The 22418-nt window shown below is 42.7% G+C and overlaps 1 protein-coding gene across 3 annotated transcripts in view; it reads left to right on the forward strand.

Moving 5' to 3' along the window:
* lingo3b (leucine rich repeat and Ig domain containing 3b) overlaps positions 1-21656 on the forward strand; it is a 51620-nt gene extending 29964 nt beyond the window's left edge. For all 3 annotated transcript variants that reach the window (XM_028592706.1, XM_028592707.1, XM_028592705.1), the window contains exons 2-4: positions 16883-17492; positions 18329-19072; positions 19284-21656. In XM_028592706.1, the coding sequence (XP_028448507.1) occupies positions 16938-17492; positions 18329-19072; positions 19284-19853 (1869 nt within the window). In that variant the 5' untranslated portion in view covers positions 16883-16937 and the 3' untranslated portion in view covers positions 19854-21656. The remainder of the gene's footprint in view (positions 1-16882; positions 17493-18328; positions 19073-19283) is intronic.
* The last annotated feature ends 762 nt before the right edge of the window (positions 21657-22418 follow it).

The following is a 22418-nucleotide window of genomic DNA, read 5'->3' on the forward strand; positions in this document are numbered from 1 at the left end:
CTGGTTAATTACACCCCAGCTTAAACAATTGGCACACTAAATGCTTTTCCTGAATACACTTTAAAAAAAACAAAAAAAAGCCATGTAAATACAGGCTTATTCACGTGCACACACAGGCACAATTTGTGTAGCTTTAGTAGTGCACGCACCCGATTTAATGACTTGTAAGTCTTCTCTCTGCCTCCCAGCTGGCGGGAGTCCAAACCTCTGATCAGCAGAGCGAGCTCTTCATCGTTCCTGAAAAGACATTGTGGTGCACATATAGCACCGTATCACACAGACCAGCACACATGCCATTTCAACACATCACAGCGACTCTGCTTGGATCTGAACCGTGAACAAAAGGTGATTTTGTACATCTTTCAGTATGAGGAGATGGTGCTCTGTTGTTGCTCCATCCTGCTCGCTAATGAGGCAAAGTCCCATCCTGGATAACAGGACTACACTTGTACTGACACTGCCATACTGTAACTGCTGAATGCATTAGGTTTAGGAGTTTCATATGTTTAGGCAAGTAAAATCCATCAATTAGGGAAACGTTCTTGTACTTTACTTACTTGTGAGCCACATCACAGGAAATATTTCAATCATCTTGTGATTGACAATAAAGTTTTTTCTCATTCACTCTTAAGGACCTGCCTAAAAGCTTGTCTAAAATGTCCATGTATGTATGCTTTGAGTGTGTATGTACACGGGAGTCAGAGCTGCCTGTGACGTTGGTGGATATATGTTTGGAGCTTAAACAGACTAAATTTAGTGATAATGTGTGGGAGGACTTTTGTTGGGATGTAAACCAATCTGTTCCCCCTTTTAGACCTGGCATTTCACTAATGTCAGGCGGCTAAGCCGAAATGGAAATTTATGATAGCACCGTAACCCCTGAACCTCCAGATCACATGAGTTCATTAAGAGTTGGAGGGGGAAAAAGTGACATTGCATGGTAGAAATAGTGTATGTGGGTGCACTAGGCTGAAAACCTACAGACGTAACACCTGAGCAGAGACCATATGGTTGCAGGCAAGGTTACCCATCTAAGCTAGATTCCCGGGTAGCCCACTGTTGTTTGTTTACTACACTGTGTGTGTGTGTGTGTGTGTGTGTGTGTGTGTGTGTGTGTGTGTGTGTGTGTGTGTGTGTGTGTCTGTCTGTGTGTGTCTGTACTCTTAGTATGTGTAGCCATGTGCTCGGGTTTGAGCCAGAGGAAAAGCAGGTCAAAACACTGCAGGGTGTGAGAATCATCAAAATAGCTACCGCTAATTAAACGTGCCAGGCCTTTGTGTGAAACAGAAGGATCCATGTTCTCTAAATGTGATCGTTGACTAACATGCTCCTTGATTTCAACATGTTATGAGTTTAGATGGCCAGAGTAACCGTTAAACCCCTTCAGACCCACTCTAAGGAGACATCAAATATGTTATGGTCTCTGCTAATGAAAATGATCACCTACTCCAGGCTAAAATATCTCGACAACTATCAGATGGATTGCAATGACATTTTGTACAGACATTCATGGTCCCCAGAGGATGGATCCTCATGCCTTTGGTGATCCTCTGACTTTTCCTCTATCTCCACCATGAGGTTCACACTTGTGATTTTTAGTGAAATGTCTCGCCAACACAAAATGTACTGTAATCCCGAAACTAATATTTCCATCAGCTTTACTTTATGTTTAGTGCTAATAAACAAAGTTAGCATGCTAACACACTTGACAATTAGATGGTAAATATTATGCCTGCTAAACATCAGCATGTTAGCATCATCATTTTGAGACTGTTAGCATATGTCGATGTTTGCATTTAGTTTAAAGCACCACTGTGTCCTATAGGGGTGGAACGGTACACAGAAGTCACGGTTCGGTTCATACCTCGGTTCAGACATCACGGTTCAGTACGAGTTCGGTACAATGGAGGGAAAAGCAAAACAAAAATGCAGAAGGCAATTTTTTTTTTTTATTGTGCATGTCTCAGGCTGTACCACCTAGTGTCATACAGTCTCTACCCTGAGTTAGCTGCAACAGCCTGAAGTGTGTACAGTAAGATTTAAACAGTAAGTACCCCACATCATCTCCAGACTCCATCTGTAACTTGTAAACAAAATAAGACAATCCGTTATAGAACTGAAAATACAGCATCTCAGTTCTCTGCAAAGACAAATTAAATTACCTGATTAATGCAACGTTATCACGACGTCTCCCGGCCATTCTTCACCGGAGAAAGCTGCTCCCTGCCTAAAGCTAATATAGTTAGCCTGAAGAAACAAGGCGTCTGTCCCAACTAACATTACGGTTCAGAGCCGCAACGCTGGAAACGCAACGCTAATCTACAACAGCAGTCTTATCCACCACTCTCTCGCCTGTACTACCGTAAAACTTGTGATTTTAAAAAGTCTAGCGGGTCCTCTAACTCTTGTGGGTCGCCACCACTCGCTATACTCGTCCTTACTGCTGCTATCTCTGACTCACTAAAACTGCATACATAGATGGAGCTCGGCTACATAGGCGGCACGCCAATCAGAGCTTCAGAGCTAAGGCGGGGCTACAGATTAGTTGTCCCTAAAGAACCGCGTATCTAACAGTAGTTCCCCATTACATTAGTTCCGCATTACATTAATTAATTTGCACGCAAGTTTTATTTATTTTTATCCATGTATTCTCCGTGTAAATTCATGCACCAAACCGTGACACCCGTACCGTTTCGGTTCAATACGAATACATGTACCGTTCCACCCATAGTCCTAAATAGCTAAAGCCTCACAGAGTTTTGGTTACTGTTTAGATCAGTTAATATACTGTTAATACTTCTTGAATTACTTTAATATTAAAGCAATAGCGTGTGACTATTTTGTATTAATGAACGTCCGACTGTTACATTCAAGCCATACAATGTATACAGTTTACAAAATGGTGTAGTCTGGCGACATTCACGCAGGGTGGCTCGAGTGATGCGTTTTTACGTCACCGCTGAGAAAGGACAACAGCAGCGTTCAGCTTTGGAGACGACGAGGACTTAAAAATTACAAGATAATTACCTGAGGAGTGGGGGTGGTGCACGATCACGGAAGGCTTACGTCTTGTGGATGCGATGACAGTGTTGTTGTCATTACTTAGAATTCCTCATGGGGGCGACAGAAACTACGCACTATAGCTTTAAAAAACCTAAATTCATTGCAGGAATTTGTCAAAGTTGTACAGCCCAGGTAGCTCAGTTGGTAGAGCATTTAAAAAGGTTTATTCCTCAACGCAGAGGTTGAGGGTTCGATTTTGACCTGCGGTAGGTTTCCTGCATGTCTTCCCTTCTCTCTCTCACCTTTTGTGCTCTCCTGGTGATTAAAGGATGAAATTCCCCAAAGAATAATCTTTAAAAAAAAAAGTACATCCCAGTGGTGGTGTCTGATGTTTTTTTATTACTTAAAAATATTTTCTATCTCACGTCAATGTTCATGTTATCAAGAGTGGTGAGGTTTATTGACTTGTAAATCAAAAAACTTTTGATTTAGGGGGTGAGAACGAAAATTCTGGCTGGGCCGAGTAAATTTAAACACAAGTCTGGATGGGTTTAACTTCAGGTCAACATCTCTCTCTCTTTTTGACACCTGTTGTGTGTGGGTATGTGTAGATACAGTATGTCTTAATACATGTATGAATTACTGTGAAAATTGCAATATGTTGGTCTAAATATTTATAATTTTATGTGCCTTTTGATAATCTTTTTCTTCCGTTATGTCAATGTGGGTATGTTCTATAGGGGTCAATAATACACAGTTGCCACAAAAAGGCAACAGATGCATTTATGTTTGTTCTACTTTGGAAGAGAACAAACAGTGTTTGAAGTGATTCATTGGATGCTGCAGTGTTTTGTTTTTCCCTTTAATCTCACCATCCCTCTGTGTATATTCATCACAACTGTCACACACAGGACTCTCTTTAGCTGTCAGACTACACCCAGAGAGAAAAAACGGGAAACAAAAACAAAGAGAGAGAGAGAGAGAGAGAGAGAGAGAGAGAGAGAGAGAGAGAGAGAGGCTTTACATGTAGGATTCCAGTTTAATCTATTTTGGGTGCACAGGGGATTTCACGTGAAGGTTGAAATACCAATGCTGTGAATGCTGAGACACTGAAAACTATTTAGCGCTTAGTTTTGTGATCGGTAATACATACTACTTTTTTTCATTTTTGACAATTCTCAGTTATTACTGTAATCAGACTGACCAGACAGGATCAACTGCTACACAATAGATGGTCGGTTGATTCGACAGGTGCATGGTTTACTGAAGCGTTCACAGAGTTTCTCTTTCTGGTCTCTTTTGCAGTGAGCGCAGAGAAAATAATTACAGCAGAAAAAAAATAGATAGAAAGATACAATCACTTCAGAGGATTGAAACATGCCCCCACACACCTACTCATACACACACACACACACACACACACTTCATTGATGTTTGTCATGGATTTGATTATCTGGAATGCACAGCACTGCTCATTATGACAGAGAGGAAAATAACAAAGCCAGTATTGAGTGGGAGCAAAATCAAGCAAGGAACAAAGTAGCACAATACATCAAAGAAGTAAAGCAAAATTGTTGTATCTTTCTCAATATGCATGTTCTCAAGTACACATTTGATCCAACATTTTATCCGCCTATAGGAACAGCGACAAGCAGCTAGATGTCGGTACCAATCAAGTGTGTATCCAATACTGACTTACTGGTTATACTGGTTAAAGAAAAGTAGACAGTGAAACAGTCAACGGCACAGAGACATTTCAAACCAATGAGGAAGTTAACTCCTGTGTCTTACGATCGATTCAAATTGAGAAGTTTGTTCTTTTCAGGACACATATTTCTACTTTGCATTTGTGGATTTCAGAATTTCCGGAAATTTCATTTATTTCACATTTCTTCGCACGTGTGTAAGGTGTCGTTGACCTGAGACCACACGCATAGACCTTACTGTAATATTACAGGAAGATAAACATTTTGAGTGTGTTTACATGTACAAAGCGATCTCACCCAGGACAGGCTACTTATACAGTCTTCATGTTAATATTCAAGTCATGACCCTTCATGAATAAACTCAATATTCCAAATAGTACTGGAGGAAAACTCAAAATTCAATACAAGATAGATAGATAGATAGATAGATAGACTTTGTTTTATAAATATTTTAGAGCTTCTCTTAATCTGAAACAGAAAAATGCATTAACAAAGATGATCAAAGTCTGTAGCAGTATCACAGGTACTCAACTGAAAAGTCTAAACCGTTCTTAAAGAAAGAAGAATCCATCCTGTCTGACGGCACCCACACCCTGCACTGCACCTAGAGTTTTGAACCTTGCGCTCTCTGGCTCCCACTTCAAATACCCAAAACCCACAGATACAAACACTCCTTTATACCCTCAGCCGGCTCACTGCTGAACTCAAATAGAAAAAGATTTATCAGCTTGACCACCCAACGAGGCTTGGTAAATACGGCTTTACTTTTAGGTTTTTACTTTTTATTATGTTGTATTGAATCAATCTTGTGTTAATACTGTTGTCACTGCTGCATACCCAATTGCCCCTCTGGGGACAAATCAAGTTCTACTTGACTTGACTTCATATACACACACAACAGGTGTCAAAAAAGGGAGAAATGCTGAACTGAAGTTAAACCCTTCCAGACTTGTGTCTACATTTTCCTGCCTGAGTGTTCATTCTAATTGATTAATTGCTTCTATATTTTATGGATCAGCTGCTCTTCACATGACTAATCACGTTAAGTAACTTGCTGCACTGAGCGAAACTGATACAAACCAAAGCTATCAGTGTCATGGGATCAGACTCCCCGCTGTGCCCGGCGCCCCTCACTGAGGTCTCAGTGTTGGTGAAGTTCAAAGTGAAAACGTGTGACAAGCGACACACACACACACACAGGGATGAAATGACCTTTTGGGGCTCATCTTCCTTCTAATCCACTTAGTGTTGTCTACCTTCGGCCCACACACCAACCCAGACAGCTCCTGTCTGAATGCAGGGACATTTATAGTGTGTGTTTGTGTTGGAGTATTATTCAGCATCGTGATTATTTTCAGCATGATGAAAGTAAATAGTTTTGGGGGAGGGGGGGTGTTTGTTGAAGAAGTCATTTGAGGACGTGGAGAGATACTTTTCCCTTTTAATGAACAAGCAGCACGTAGTTTTTATTTTTTTGTCTTGTGGGGTTTTATCTTCGCTTGTTTTAGCTTTGTTGTGTTGTTCCTCTGTGGCTGTCAGGCATTGCATTGTTCGTGATGCACTTTGCATCCTACACGCTGATGTTCAGTTTCAATGCGACTCTGGCTGACTTTGAAGCAGTCGGAGAACCGAGGCTGGAGTTTGGCTTCCCCAGCTCGTGCCACTTTTTTCTCTAACTAACTCTGTTATCGTGATATGTGTCTAGATATCGTCTTAGATTTTGGATATCGTGATATGACATAAGTGTTGTCTTTTCCTGGTTTTAATGGCTGGATTACAGTAAAGTGATGTACTTTTCTGGACTTAGCAGACTGTTCTAGCTATTGTATTATTTGCCTTTACCCACTTAGACATTATCCTTAGACATTACAGATGATTATTTATCTAAAATCTAAGTGTGAAGATATTTTGTTAAAGCATCAATTGTCAACCCAAGAATATCGCCGCAATATCGACATCAAGGTATTTGGTCAGGAATATCGTAGTATCTGATTTTCTCCCTATCACCCAGCCCTACACCTGGTGAGAGGGGAAACAGTACAGTAGGAAACTGAGAGGTGATGCTTCCCCAAATGATGAAGTGTGTTCTTATTTAGTTAGGTGTGCGTGTGTGTGTGTGTGTGTGTGTGTGTGTGTGTGTGTGTGTGTGTGTGTGTGTGTGTGTGTGTGTTGCTGTGCTGCGGCTTCTCAGGGAGTATGTGAGAGGATTGAGAGTGAAAGTGTGGATATGTTACCTTGCATTCTCAGCTCAGCAGCCCGTCTACAGACATGCAAACGCTGTGTGAAAGTGTCTGTGTGACCTGGGCCCATGCTTATCAAACCTCAAAGAATTCCAGTTAAAATGCTTTGGAGAGCCACTTTGCAGTAAAATAGGTTTTTGCTGAAGGTGAAAAATAAGACAAATTTATCAATTAAAGCTGCAAGCAGCAATGGACGGGCCCTCGCGCCTCTGCGCGCGTCGGGGTTACCGGCGGACGCCACTCCTTGCGACTGCGCATTTGCGCGGCACTCAGACGCCGCAAATCGTCAACAATGAAAAGGGAACTTCCCGCCGACCAACGCCCTATGATGAAAAGTTTTTCTTTTAACAACTTTTCATCTTTAACTTCTTAAGATGGTACAGACAGAGTTTGAAGTTGATCGGATGAAATCTTTAGGAGGAGTTCGTTAAAGTACGACATGTGGAAATGGCCAAAATCGCACTAATTTTGAACATTTAATTCAAAATGGCGGACTTCCTCTTGGGTTTAGGGTATGGCTCTAATGAAGTTTTATGTACATCTTGACATGTTACATATGTGTACTAAGTTTCGTGAGTCTACGTTAAACGCACTGCAGGGGCTCAATTTTCTTAACTTTCTAGGGGGCGCTAGCGAGCCATTTTTGTGCGCCTATTCCCGAAACCCTTAAAATACGTACATTTTCACCAGACTTGATGCGACCGCCAAATTTGGTGAATATATTAAGCCCCTCAAAAAGCCAATTCATTTGACGGGAAAATAATAATAATTCCTTCAGTTTCAATAGGGCCTTCGCCGCTGTCGGCGCTCGGGCCCTAATTAACCTACTCCGACTCCCAGCAACATGTCAGGGAAACCGTTTACACTTTACAGTATAGTACAAAAATCTAGTTACCAGGGAACAAATGAGGAACTTACTGCTATAAACCATTAGTTAATGTCAAATTGTATAAAAGAGTAGCTAATGATTAGTTTATGATGAATTAATTGAGAAACGAGTGAGGAAAGAATCAAGATCTATTTGATAATTGATTAATCTATAATAAGTACTTCTCTAATAATTCTTAATGGAGGACTTTTAATAGATAATGATGAGTTATAACAGACTGGGACATCCTATATTAATGAATCATTAAGTAATGAACTAAGGAAAAAGCCAATCAGAAGCAAGTATATACCCCTCATTCACAGCTACAGGAGATTACTTCTGTAAATGATTGTTTAAATACTGGATAGTTAGTCGGTCCAATCAAACATTACTGCAGCATTCAAGTCAAAGGTTTGTGGCTCTAATCAGCTAAAGGTCAAACCAGACAGCATGTCAGGCTCAATCAGTTAACACTCGCTGCCTCAGTGACACAGAGGAAGAGGATGCAGCTACAGTAGGAGCGCCTTCATGAGTATCGTCTCTCTTTGCAAACTCAAAACAACTGCAGTGTCACTCTGCATCCCACTGAACAGCTCTGAAAAACAATGCTCAGTTTTCTATGTGAACATCGGAAGCAGTGGTTTATGGTCACTGGGTGTTGCTATAATGATGTCCATGATGTGGACAAGCGACCGAGACTTTGTGAACGTGTTCGTATTCTGTTGTTTCTTTGTGATTTCTTTCCCTTTCAGGTTTTTATCTTTTTTATCTATTTGTATCTTTGTGTTCCCACTCCAGGCGTTGTACGCGTCGTCACTGTGGATATCCCCCTCCGTGAGACACCAACTAGGGCTTCTTTAATTTTTTTTCTCCGCCTAATTATGTTGTTATGACAGTTTTCCTTTGTTATCTTCGAGGCTCTTAAGTTTGGGCATCGTTGTTTTTGTTTTTCACTGATAATGTGGGCATTGTGAAACCTTTTTTAGACTCAGGCTTTGTCTAGAGGAGACACAAATAAACTTCATTTGACCTTTTCAGATTTACAAAGAAACTTTCAAAGAAATGTTGACTTGGACTAGTTGATATTGCTTGGAGATTCATATGGCCAAACTTAGAATTCCCAGACTTACTGAAATCATAAATCTCTGCTTTGAACAAATTCACCTGTAGGATTCTCGTAGGGTACAGATTTGATCATTGGCAAATTATCAAAGATGTTTTATCAATATTAATAAAGTTATGAATATGGTTATTAATAACTTTATCAAATTGACAAACAATCAAAACGGGGCACCACCCTGCAAGTCAGGGACCAATATTATCATTTCTGTGGTAATCCTTTAAAAGGGAAATAAAGGAAGGGGTGAATCCAAGCACGGACCTGATCGACCAGCAATTATTACAACAAGTACACAAATAATCATAAGCAACCGCTAATTAAGTATAATAAGATTTATTAACATCACAGTTATCAGTAGCTAATCAATAATCCTTCAATAATAAACTTATATATCTTTTACAATATCACAACCAAAACAAAGCAAAAACAAAGCAGCATGTGTCATGGACACGTGTGTGTGTGTGTGTGTGTGTGTGTGTGTGTGTGTGTGTGTGTGTGTGTGTGTGTGTGTGTGTGTGTGTGTGTGTGTGTGTGTGTGTGTGTGTGTGTGTGTGTGTGTGTGAGCGAAAGAGGAGGGGCCGTGTCAAAATGTAGTCCTAACACAAAAACCAAAATGGCTACTCCTGTGAGCTGCACAAAACTTTTTAGCCTCAATAGGGCGGTAGTGGTGCTGCGTGCACGGGGAGGGGCTGAAGAAGCCGAGGGGGTTGCTAGGCAATGCGCACGCTTAGCCGTATGCTAGGTCATGTGTTAGCTCTGTACACGGTGATGCCGACTCCACGTGTGAAGCTAGCACCGTTAGCTTGGGAGCTACAAGCTAGCTTGTGTCCGTGTAGGTGTATATGTGTGTGTGTGTGTATAATTAATTAAAGGAGACAGGGTAAAGAAGGGAAAACACTCTGATCTTAGTTATCGATAATGACCCGCCCCCCTCAGCTACTCAGGTCTGGACCACACGTGTAGTTAGGACATACTGAGACTTTTGACTTACTGAGGGAAGCTTTGGTCATTATAACCACTCCAGTGGCTAACAGCTGATTTCGCGATTCTATCGCAGACAGTAACTAAAGTAAAAGGAGTGATTTAGCAGGTAGCGATTACGGTTTACCAAGCTACTTAACACAACAAAATTCAAACAGTATAGTGATCAGTTATACATTCACAGCAACAGATTAATAACCAGATATGGCCAATACATGATTACAATCCGATCACATTAATGGCACAAGCGGTAGCGAACCCTTTGCTCATTAATAACAAACCAAAACGCACTAGTTCTAACATCTGCCCAGAACTGTGTAAAGCCTTACGGTGTGCGTTGTTTGTCAGTTAATCTCCTGCCAGAGGTTAACGATCCGTTTCGTCTTGAGCAGGGGACGATACGTGATCCAGGTCGACAAGCAAGAAACAGAACGCCGTCCTTTTCTTGAATCCAGGCTGATTAAACCCGCTGCAGACGAAGGAATACTCGGCCAGTATTTCCCCGGATCCCCTTTGTATATCAGGCCGATATAAAATTGTCCCAGCTCAAAACTCGACCAGCGAGGTGATGCTGGCTAGCTAGTAACCGGGGGTTACCGTGAAAGCCAAGAAACACACGCACCGACAGCTTTTATCCTTCCTCCGCCTCCTAGTGGCGGGGTGGTGCATTCAAAGACCCAACAGCCAATGGGAAAAGTGCAACCTTATCACAGGTGTGAAGCAGTTCTTTGTCTCACCACCAGTCTGCCTTGCCGTCCTCGTGTTGAATGCACATTCTCCATTTTGCGAAGTGGCGGCTTGTAGGAGTTTGGTGAAACTGGCTTTGGGATTCACATGTAGGCCAAGATCCTTTGTCTTGCCTTCAGCTCAATCTGAGCCAAATCACTGTTTAACCAGCTTCTTGGTCCCCAACACACCACAGTTTTTCCCTCCTGACTGTTTACTTCCCCCTTCTCTCTCCCCATTCAGTGCAGTTGTATTAGAGAGCTGCTAAGCTGTACTCGACACTTGACTTTGGCTTAAAATGAAGTGACTAAGCACAGATTTAATATTGGAATTATAGCTACTCAGGAATGGAAAGCACAAACTGTCAGCTTTCCTCTGAAAAGTAAAAAAACTTGTCATGTTTGCACCTCGGTTGGTTTGCAACAGTAAAATGTAAAAGCTGTCTCTAAAAACCTGTTACTGCTTGATTGCGCCTACATCACTGTTGCTAAATTGTGAGTTTGTGTGCGTGTGTGTGTGTGTGTGTGTGCATGTGTGTGTGTGGTGGCAGGGTCAGTGTGTGTGATAAGACACAAGCTCAGGAAGCAAGGATGCAAGGGTTGAGGAGATCCACGCTCTGCTGGCTGAATATAAAGGCTTTTAAAGGCTACCAGTCAACATGGAGGACCTATTTATGGTCAGACACACTGCCACAAAAACACACAAATACACACCAAACAATGACCACTACCTTGTTTTTCTCTACAGTTATTTTGGAAGCCTCTTTTCTTGGCAACATGGTGGTTTTAATCAGGCTATCCTGTCTGTAAAATCAGGTGAAACATCTGGTGTTTGAGACATCTGGCCATGGTCATCAGTGTTGTGCCTGTGCGGGCTGATGATGCACTGTACGTGTGATTGGACGGGGATGTTGCTCCCCAACATCTGTTCATTAGGTCAGCTTCCTACAAGTTAGTTATTTTTAGCTTCTGGGCTGATTTTCTTCCCATTCTTCTCCGCCGTTCTCCCTAGACAGCTGGCCTGTGGCAGAATCTTTCTGGATAGTTTTTAGATTTGCCACTGCTGTGGCCTTAACATCTGGCAAACATTGACTTACAGTTTGTAGTGTAGATGTAGGTACCGCTAGTGTGATTTTTATGTATGTTGGCTGTCTAGATGCAGGAACAAGCTGTAAGACTTACCTTGAAGCAGAATAAAGACGCAGGCTGCTGATAAAACCTAATAATAAAAAATAAAAAAAAAGGTTATCCTCAGTATTTGCCACAGTTGCCTGCACACTGTACTCCTCTGGGTCCATGTGCTTGATAAAGTGTGTGTGTGTGTGTGTGTGTGTGTGTGTGTGTATGTGTGTTTTTAAAGATTCCTGCCTGTCCTTGAGTCCAGCAATGAGGACCTTGTCTGCCTCCACAATGTCAGCTGACTGATTCATGCTACGACGCTGCCACTGACCCGTAGAATGACTATCAGGGGTGCGTGGAGACAGGCGGCATCTATCACAGTGCCTAAGGGCTGGGCAGATGTGAACTGACACACACAGGCAGTATATACTGTACTAGGGCTGCAGCTAATGATTATTTTCATTGACGATTAATCTGTTGATTATTTTCTCGATTAATGGATTAGTTTTGTCCTATAAAATGTCAGACAATGGTGTCAATCAGTATTTCACAAAGCCCAAGAGGACATCCTCAAATGTCTTGTTTTGCCCACAACTCAAATATTTTCAGATTCCTGTCACAGAGGAGTGAAGAAAGGCTAGAAAGGCTAAGACTCTATGCTAGCTTTGAGCTAGATGCTATTGCCAGCATGCTAACATCCTCACACTGACAATGCTAGCATGTTTATTGTTTAGCAGAGCCCGTCCAATTAAGTGTGCAAAGGAAATACACACTGCTGGGTGTTTACTAGATTTTTTTAAAGTTGCTTTTTTGTTCAATGACGTCATACACATCATACGACCAGAGATATAGCTTTGCGGCAAGCTCTGAGTCACTTCCTTTTTTCTCTCGAGGCATCGACAACATAGCTGACAGGTTAGGCTCTCCCTGTTAATACACATACTAGAAAGAGGTTTGCTAATGTTTTAAAGACCACGCTGAAACATTCACTCTGACATTCTGGTTCCACTACGGATGCCGTCAAGCGGGATCTCTGGTCATAATCAGTCCATCCCTGACCAATCAGCATTCAGTGTTGCCAGATCTTGCGAGACAAATAACAAATTTACATCCATGTGGACAGATTGGTAAACTGTGCGCAGTTTTGCAAAACTGTACACACGGTAGTTTATTTATTTTTCTCCCCCGAGCTTCAGGACACTGACTACAATAGGGAGTTAAACCACCTTTTAACATTAGAAAACTGATGGGATATCAAATATAGACTGATGTACCAAGTACATTATATACACGTGTATAAAATAACCTCAGATAATTAAAATTTGCATAATACCATCCTGAATTCACAAATTCTTTATTATTGCAGGGACTGCAGAATATCCCATTTTTAAATAACTATAACCCAGAAACAGGAGAAATTATTACGACGGGTTGAATCCATTCTTTTATTCCTTTCTTTTTCTCCCAGTCTTTGTTATATTTCTTCCCGTATTTTGCCCACTTTGCCCCGGGCATTTGTTCCTCCAAAAACTCTCCTACAGTCCAGTCACCATCAGTCGCGACTCGCGCGTATTTTCATTCAGTCACTCACTTACGTTTTCCTAAACAGAAAAAACTGATTGCCCTGCTCTGCCTCTGATTGGCTAGTACTCGTTGCCATCTGGGTCATAGCCAATTAGAAGCAGGATGTGGGAGGGAAAAAACTCTGCTGTCTCCTGTGTGTATGGGGAAAGGGGAGGGACAGAGGGAACATTACGGAGCTGGAAACAAGCCCAAATAAGCAACTACACTTCAGAAACAAGCCCATAAAAACTTTTACAGAAAAACAAGCCCAAAGTTGCTTATAATAAGCGGACTTGGGAACACTGTCAGCATTTGTTAGCAGAATGCTAGCATGTTATGGGCAACAAGGACTCAACCTGTAAGAAATCGAAAGGACATATGTACGCGTTCATTCAACTTTCAACCTATAATCAATGTTTAACTTGCAAAAACTACAATCAAATCTAAGATTTCTCAACGACAATCAGGCGAAAGAGACAAATTTAGCCATTTAGCTCCATAGAGTCCCATTCATTTTGCACTCGCCTGCGATCACCCCCAGTGGAACTCTGGTGGAACTCAAATTCGGTACAATGGGGCTAAATAGGGAGTGAAAAGGCTTTCTGTAGACGGGCTTTGCCTCCCCTTTTGAATGCAACATTCAAATTACTTACTTACAACTCACTTACTTATTAACTACTTATTAGAAATTCTCTGTGTTTAGCAAGTATACTGTATCACAGTTTAGCGTGTAAGCATGCTAACATGTGCAAATTAGCAATGTATACCTGAAGAATAGTGACCTGAAGATAGGCTAGATGAAAAGTTAGGGGATGAAAGATGTCTGTACCACATTTCATGGCAATCAATCTGATAGTTGCGGAGATATATCATTCTAAGTATCTCAATGAAAAACTAAAGTTTCGACTTCATGGTGGCACTAGAGGAAAAGTCTGTTATGTTCTGCTCTCTGCTATGCTCACAGTAATATTTTCCTCATTAATTATACGTTATTTCTCCCACAACCTATCCACTTAATCAGAGTGTTAATTTGTATGCCTCCATCCGCAGATAAATTGCTGGTTGCTATGGACACTGAGTATCGCTGAACCCACGGACGTAGCTAGCATGTTGTTTGAATCATGGGTGTTAACATGGACATGAATATTCCGGTTATGAGGCTTATCCCGTTTTTGATCATATTCAGGATATGATGTTTACATGGCACACAGAGAAATCAGGTTATTCTTATCCCTGTACATGCTCACCGTCTGCTCTGAGCGCATCCACCTCTTTCTCTTTCTACAACAGTAGCTTTAACAGTGAAAGAGGTTTGATCCCAGGGAAAAAGGGCCCAGACTCAATTTAAAGTTAAGCCGTTTCGCCAGGTGTTGAGTTAGGGCTACAGCTTAAACTTTGTGAAACCGGTCTAATTCATAAATTTATAATTGTTCATGCCTTGTATTCGGCAAACGTAATAGGCACACATTGTTTTTTCTACTCTATAACATATATCATTCATTTCCCTCTGACGTGTCTCCTTAAGCCATCTCACCCCTACTTTTGCATAAAACAACAACCTGTAGCCTAATATTTTCATGACCTGGTCATTATTTTGTAATAAAAGTATGCTACAGGAGCACACTCATACTCATCAAATATAAGAACAGCTCATTTCTGGCACAGTTAACAGCTTCAGCAAGCGGGCGGTTTTTGTGCGTACTACAAAATAGAATCCTGCCGGCGCCACTGGGCTGCACAATATTTTGTGCCAATCCATCCTGCAGGGATTGAGATATTTCACTAAATAAGTGAAAAGTCACTATATAATATATGTCATCATGTGCCACAAAAATGATCTAGCCTGTGCAGGGACGCAGACACTAATTGTGTTTGTAGCTCGTTATATCAGAACATCTGTATATTCCGGTTTGTTTTTCCGATCTCTCTGGGCTCGACTCCACAGAGACGCTGAGGTTTGCTGCTCCGTTTTTGTGGTCATGATGAGTTGTTGCTGGTTGACGGTGCGAGGCTGATTTGCTGCTGAGAACTGGGTCAGTTTGTGCAGCGGTCTGCACAGCAGCTTCTCTCTGTCTGCGTTTTTTTGTCTCCCAGCGAATGGAAAAATTGTGCGAGATTTCGACCAGATACTGCAGATATGGGATCTGTAAACAGTATTTTCCAGACCTGTCACAAAACTGTGGGACTTACCGTATCCACCCTGAGGCTTAGTAGATGAGACATAATCTCTGGAGGTTTTACTGCAGTTTGTGTGCGTGTGTGATCACGTGTGAAAATATCTGAGGGTTGTGCATGTGCGCAAAGAATTTATGTCTGCCATCGTTTAAATTTAGTTTAAATCTTATTTCATCCTGTTTGATCCCATTGATGCCAACACATTGAAACAGTCAGATATGATTAGACTTTCATAAGGCTGTTTTCTAAATCCAACTTACAAGAAGGACTTGACGCAAAGAGAGACTGGCGAATTTTTTGAATACTGCCCTTTAAGCCCAAACCAACCCATATATTATTAATCTGTTTGGCTCTGCCCTTCTCCACTGCAAGCATCAGAGTGCATTTAAACATGATACTCCCTGGTGATGATGATATATTCTCTCATAGTTCTACCTTATCTGAAAGCAAAACCAACCAAGTAGTGCAAATAGTGAAGAGTTGAACATCTGGGGATTCTGGTGGGCATTTTTTAACATTAGAGCAAACAACTTTCCTGTTTCTACACTCAAGTATAAAAGTATTACTATTTACTTCTAATCAGACGGACACTTGAGTTGTGTTCCAGATCTAATGCCAGGTGCTCTTTGACTGTCCCCGAGTTAAAACCGGTGTGTGGGAGAGATGACAGGTTGCCTGAAGGAATGTTAAAGCACGAGTGATTCATCTCCAGGAGGACCAAAACGATTTTTAATTCATGCCTAGCAAAATGCCACGTCCTACGCATACATGCATCAACACATACCTGATGAAACACATAATGTGACTTGAGTACACAGGGATTCAAACACCTATTTCTCTTCACGTTTCATAGCCGCGGCGTGCGTGGCTTCCGGGCATAATGTGACTGTTGAGCTCAGTCTGTGTTTATGCGTGGTGAAAATAAATTCATTGTGTTCGTCAAAATGGAGCAGCCGTTTCAGTGCAGGCAAGGAGAGCTGAGGAGATGCAGCATGCATGAATTCAGCCGAAGCAAGAAGCTCCCTCGCATGGCTCCCAGTGTCCCAGTTCTCCAACTGAAGCCATAGATGAATTTGTGAAAAAAGACAAATCATCTTAAATATCTTACACAGATCCGTGTTCCTGTAATGGGCTCCCGTCAGCTGTATTTTAATGACGTGTCAAGATATGTCTAAAATGTTCGCAGCTTTCGGTACAATATTATTTAAACTGCAGGAAACATAGATAATTTACAGCCGTGTGGATGTAATTTTCATGAGCTTGGGAGATGATCTTTTTCACATCCTCTTATAATGTCTTTATTCATTCTTTTTTTTTCTGTCTCCACTCTCTCTCTCTTTGCTTCTATCCTGTCCCTTTCTTCCCTCTGTTTCATCTTGCAGGTGTATAGTGTACTGACCCTGCCTGTGACAGGCGAGGAGTCAGAGGGCCAGGGCCATGATTGGCTCTCCTGGCTCTGGTGGGCGTGCCTTAGTGCCATGGCCGAGGATGTGGCGATGGGTCCTGGCTGCTTCTCTGGTTGCCGTGATAACCTTGACGCTGCCAGGAAGTGGCCAGGCCTGTCCGCCACGGTGCGAGTGCTCGGCTCAGCTGAGGTCGGTGTCGTGCCAGCGGCGGCGCCTCATCAACATCCCAGAGGGCATCCCCACCGAGACGCAACTCCTGGACCTCAGCAAGAACCGGCTCCGCTGGGTGCAAGCAGGAGACCTGGCACCGTACCCGCGGCTGGAGGAGGTGGACCTCAGTGAGAACCTTATCGCCACATTAGAGCCCAATGCCTTCGCCACCCTCCAGAGTCTTAAAGTCTTGAAGTTAAGGGGAAACCAGCTGAAGTTAGTGCCCCTGGGGGCTTTCGCCAAGCTGGGCAATCTGACCAGCCTGGACCTGAGCGAGAACAAGATGGTGATTTTATTGGACTACACCTTCCAGGATCTGAGGAGTCTGAAACATTTGGAGGTGGGAGACAACGACCTGGTTTATATTTCCCACAAGGTAAGCTCTCCAGCATCTTGTCTGTATCATCCCTGTGTTACTAATGAAGAACTGCATGGAAGAACTTTTTTTTTTTTTTATTAAATCCCTGAAAGGAAATTTGATCCCACAATCCCACTTTCATATTGACAGTAGTGGAATATACTGTGTGGTTCTAATAAACAGTAATCCCAAGCCGCTATTTGCCAGCCATAGTGCCTGTATCAATGTTTGGTTTGGCTCAGAAGTATGTAGTTCAGCATTTGGGAAAATGGGCTTATTCTCTTTCTTGCCGAGAATTAAATGGGCGCATCGATACAACTTTCTTGTCTGTATGCTAAATATGAATCTACAGCCAGAAGCTGGTTAGCTTAGCTTAGCACACAGACTGGAAACAGGGGTAATAATTAACATCTTATATCTCATTTGTTTAATCCGTACAAAAATTGAAGTGGAAAAATGACAAATTATGGTTTTATGGGGGGTTGTGTGTGGGGCTATTTCTTGTTTCGGTGCTGCTGGCAACCTCACATTGACAACAAGACTCGTCGTAGGCAGATTTTGTTACCGTCTGATGGAGCCAGGCTAGCTGTTTCCCCTTTTGTTTCCAGTCTTTATGCTAAGCTACCTAACTAACTAACTAACCAGCCTTATATTTAAATGTTGAGCTATTCCTTTAACAAAGGAAAGAAAGTTTAGCAAGTGTGGGGGGAAATTGTTGTCAAATTAGTTTGTAGGCACTTTCCACAGCACTCACGGCTCCACAAACTCACATCATTATAATTGACCTTTCAGTTTTAGTCTCCAGTTTGGTTTGTTTAACAACTGAACATTCCATTTCTCTTTCTGATTCCCAGGCATTCTCAGGGCTGCTGGGGCTGGAGGATCTCACAATAGAGCGCTGCAACCTGACATCCATCTCTGGCCAGACGCTGTCCTACCTGCGCAGCCTGGTCACCCTTCGCCTCCGTCATCTCAGCATCGTTGCCCTGGAGGACCAAAACTTCCGAAAGCTCTCCAACCTGCGGGGTCTGGACATTGATCACTGGCCGTACCTGGAGTACATCTCCCCTGTTAGTTTCCAGGGCCTGGACCTCCACTGTCTCTCCATCACCAACACCAACATCACCTCTGTCCCCTCCGCTTCCTTCAAAAACCTGGTGCACCTCACACACCTCAACTTGTCCTACAATCCCATCAGCACACTAGAGCCCTGGGCCTTCAAGGACCTGCTGAGGCTGAAGGAGCTCATCATGGTAAGCACAGGGTTGATGACAGTGGAGCTCCATGCCTTTGGAGGCCTTCGACAGATCCGAGTTCTCAACTTCTCCTCCAACGACCTGCAAACTCTGGAAGAGGGCTCCTTCCACTCTGTCAACAGTCTGGAGACCCTCAGAGTGGATGGGAACCCCCTGATGTGTGACTGCCGTCTGTTGTGGATCCTGCAAAGACGCAAGACCCTCAACTTTGACGGCAGAGTGCCGGTGTGTGCGGGGCCGGTGGAGGTGCAAGGGGTCAGCCTCAGCGCCTTCACCGATTCTGCACTCTTCGACCACTTTACATGCCAGAAACCTAAGATACGCAACCGTAAGATGCAGCAGGTAATGGAGATGATAACATTTAGGTTTAATATTTAGCAACAAATGAATACATGCTCATGGTTTGATTACTGAGGTTACTCTAATTGCTTCTACAAGCACAAACGGCATTTTTTATAGCACTGGCAGATTTTTGTTGTGTATATTCTGCTGTGTTTTTTCTCACTCTCCTGTATTTATTAGTCCGCGCACTCCTTTCTTCCACCTCCCGCAGGTGGTCGCTCGTGAGGGCCAACCGGTGAGTTTTCTGTGTCGAGCCGAAGGAGAACCTGCACCTTCTATTGTCTGGATTTCCCCGCAGCGCAGACGGATCACAGCTAAGAGTTCAGGGCGCATTACCGTTCTCCCTAGTGGCACCCTGGAGATCCGCTACGCCCAGCTTACCGACAGCGGAACATACATCTGCATCGCCAGTAACGCCGGAGGCAATGACACCTACTTTGCCACACTCACAGTGCGTGGCCAGCCGCTGGATGCTGCCTCAGCCTTCTTTCTCAACCGCTCGCTGTACAGCGGCGAGTTCTTCAACGACACAAATCTGAACAGCACGCGCGTTTATCTTAAGTTCACCTTGGACCTGACCACCATCTTGGTCTCCACAGCAATGGGTTGCATCACGTTCCTGGGGGTGGTTCTCTTCTGTTTCCTGCTGTTGTTTGTGTGGAGCCGGGGACGCGGGCAACGCAAGAACAACTTCACAGTGGAGTACTCCTTCCGGAAATCTGAACCCGTCACAGGCAGCTCCTCGGGAGGGACCAGGAAGTTCAACATGAAAATGATATGAAACAACGCAGCCAGGGGTCGCTCGGGGGAGGCATGAGCACGTCCCAAAAACGTGTTTGACACACGCAAACACACACAGCCACTGACTCGCAAAGAAGTGTGAAAGCACAATATGAGATCCTGTCTATCATGGCTCTATTCAAAAATTCAGCGCCCACATCAAAAACATGCCATGACACGATTTGGTTTAATTTGTGAATGAAAACAAAATAATACTGATCTCTCGGCCTCTCAGGGGTTTTATATTCAGCTTGCGTTGAAAGAGATGTTTGAATGATCCTGTAAAGAACTACAATATTGATAGACTTTTAAAGAGCTACTTGCCATCCATGCTTGATAAGAATAATAGAGGAGATACGTTTTGGAAATTGGCATGAATACTGAGCTGTGGGATACCGGTAGCCCTGTCTCTCTGTTACAGTAATGAGATAATAAAATAGATTTCCTCTTTAATTTAAAATTTCCCTTTACTGTATTATGTGCAGTCTGGGATTTTAAAAGATATGTGATGCAGGGAGACCTGGCTACCATCCATTAATATAATTTGTAGCTATGCTCTTCTAAAGTCTGCCTTGTTAAGACTCATGCATGTAGTAATTTAAGGAAAAATAAATAAATTAAGAGTTAAGTTGTAAGTTCATACCACCGAATAAAACAAATTGTTTTGAAAGACAGTTTGAATCTGTTTTTCCATAGAACATATAACAGCCTCCTTTATCTATTCTGACCACGGCTGAATAGTGAGGCTTCTCCATTAACATTATCCTAATGTCAAGCTCAATGGATGTCAAATATGAACTGATAGTATCGGATAAGAAGCACTCGATTTGGACCATTCACATAAATGACAAATAGACAGAAGATTTGGCCTTTTCCTCTTTGTGAGATTTTGCGACAATGTTAGCTGTGTGAGTTTGGGACGAGCGCACTGGCCGAGAGCTGCCCGTGGCCCGGAGGGTTTGGTTAGGAAGTCAAGCCCACCGGACACGGGCAGCCACAGTAACCATAGCAACCAACACAACAGAGAGCAATTGGGACTGGGCTCGTGGCCACAGGAGGGTCGCTGGGTAGAAGGAGAGGGAGATAAAGAGGCCCTCTACATCACAAGCCCCTTTCATGGGTCAACCTGGCAGCCTCCGCCCCCCCTGCCCTCTGCTGTGTTGGTGGACGCTTGACCTTCCCAGCGCTGCCAGGGGGGAGCAGCCCGGTGAGTTGGGTCATACTCAGAGGCAGACAGAGGACACACAGTCACACTGTTGGGGTCTTCAAACAAACACATACACTCATTCCAGTAGGGGAAAACACACATAGCAACATATGAAATACTTTTCTCAGGAAAAGTGAGCCTACGTAACCACACCTACATGCTCTGTTCAAATATAACATTCCAGCAATACTGTATGTATGTAGAGCCATAAAGCCAAAAAGAATTCTCTAAGAGAGAAATTATGTAAATGTTTGAGTGACGAAACAAAGCCATAGTATGTGTAGGTTGTTTTTTATATAGTAGCGTATGCATGATTCAGTTATATAATGATAATTATTGCTACTGACATCTTTGGTGTGATGATCACAGGACCATCTGCTGTCGCTGGGCTTGCATAAAATTGCACTTCATAACACACACATAAACACACACATAGAAGTGAAGGTTATTTAGATTGATGAGAACAAGAATCGCAGTTACACATGAATAAGCGATCACAAAGTGCGACACTGACTGCTCTCTCTCTGCCTCTGAGACGGTCGGTGTGCGAATGTCTCTGCCCCCCTAGCCCAGTGCATCCCCCCTACTCACCCCCCCCCCCCCCCCACCCCCACTGGGTCCTCCTTTGGGAGGGGTCCCTGGCTGGAGACCAAGGATTCAAAATGTAAATGAAGTCGTGTTAACCCTACCCACGCCATGTGCATCGTATAGTGGAGAGTAGTACTGTGGTTTTAAAAAAAAAAATTTAACTAAAACTTTATTTGAAGTGTTCTGTTACTTGTTTTCATTTCCTCAGTTGTTGTTCTCCGTGACTTTTTGGCTGTTTACCGTGTTAAAAGTTCCCCGTCCTCCGTGTGGGACTGTTCTGTTCTCAACACCTAATAAAGTTCCCACACACTAGACAGTGCTTGTGCCTGTTTGCATCTCAGTGTGCATATCAAATGGAACCAGGCATCAAGAAATGAGATATAATCTAAAGAAGTGGTTCCTAACTTAGTTTACCTCTTTCTCGAGTTGATCCGCCAGCTTTTCCCAAGTTCAAACGTAGCCTATAGTTGAAAGTATTTATTAACTGCTGCACCAAGCAAACTAGCTCTTACATTGAGATTAGTTGTTTACACACAGTAAGCTAACCGACTAAACTAATGCTAGCTTGCTAATATATGACCCGTTCGCAGTGAAGAGTAAATAGAATATGGTCAACATATCTGACCTGACAATTGATCAAATCGCTGTTTACTTGTAATGTAAATTGAGAATATTTTAGCAAATATCCCTCAAGTTACTACGAGTTACTACAAGTTATTACTATTATGCCAATAATGTAACGTTAGCTTGATCAAATATTTTGGAATCCTT

Source organism: Perca flavescens, chromosome 12, assembly GCF_004354835.1.
Source record: "Perca flavescens isolate YP-PL-M2 chromosome 12, PFLA_1.0, whole genome shotgun sequence".
Taxonomy (NCBI): domain Eukaryota; kingdom Metazoa; phylum Chordata; class Actinopteri; order Perciformes; family Percidae; genus Perca; species Perca flavescens.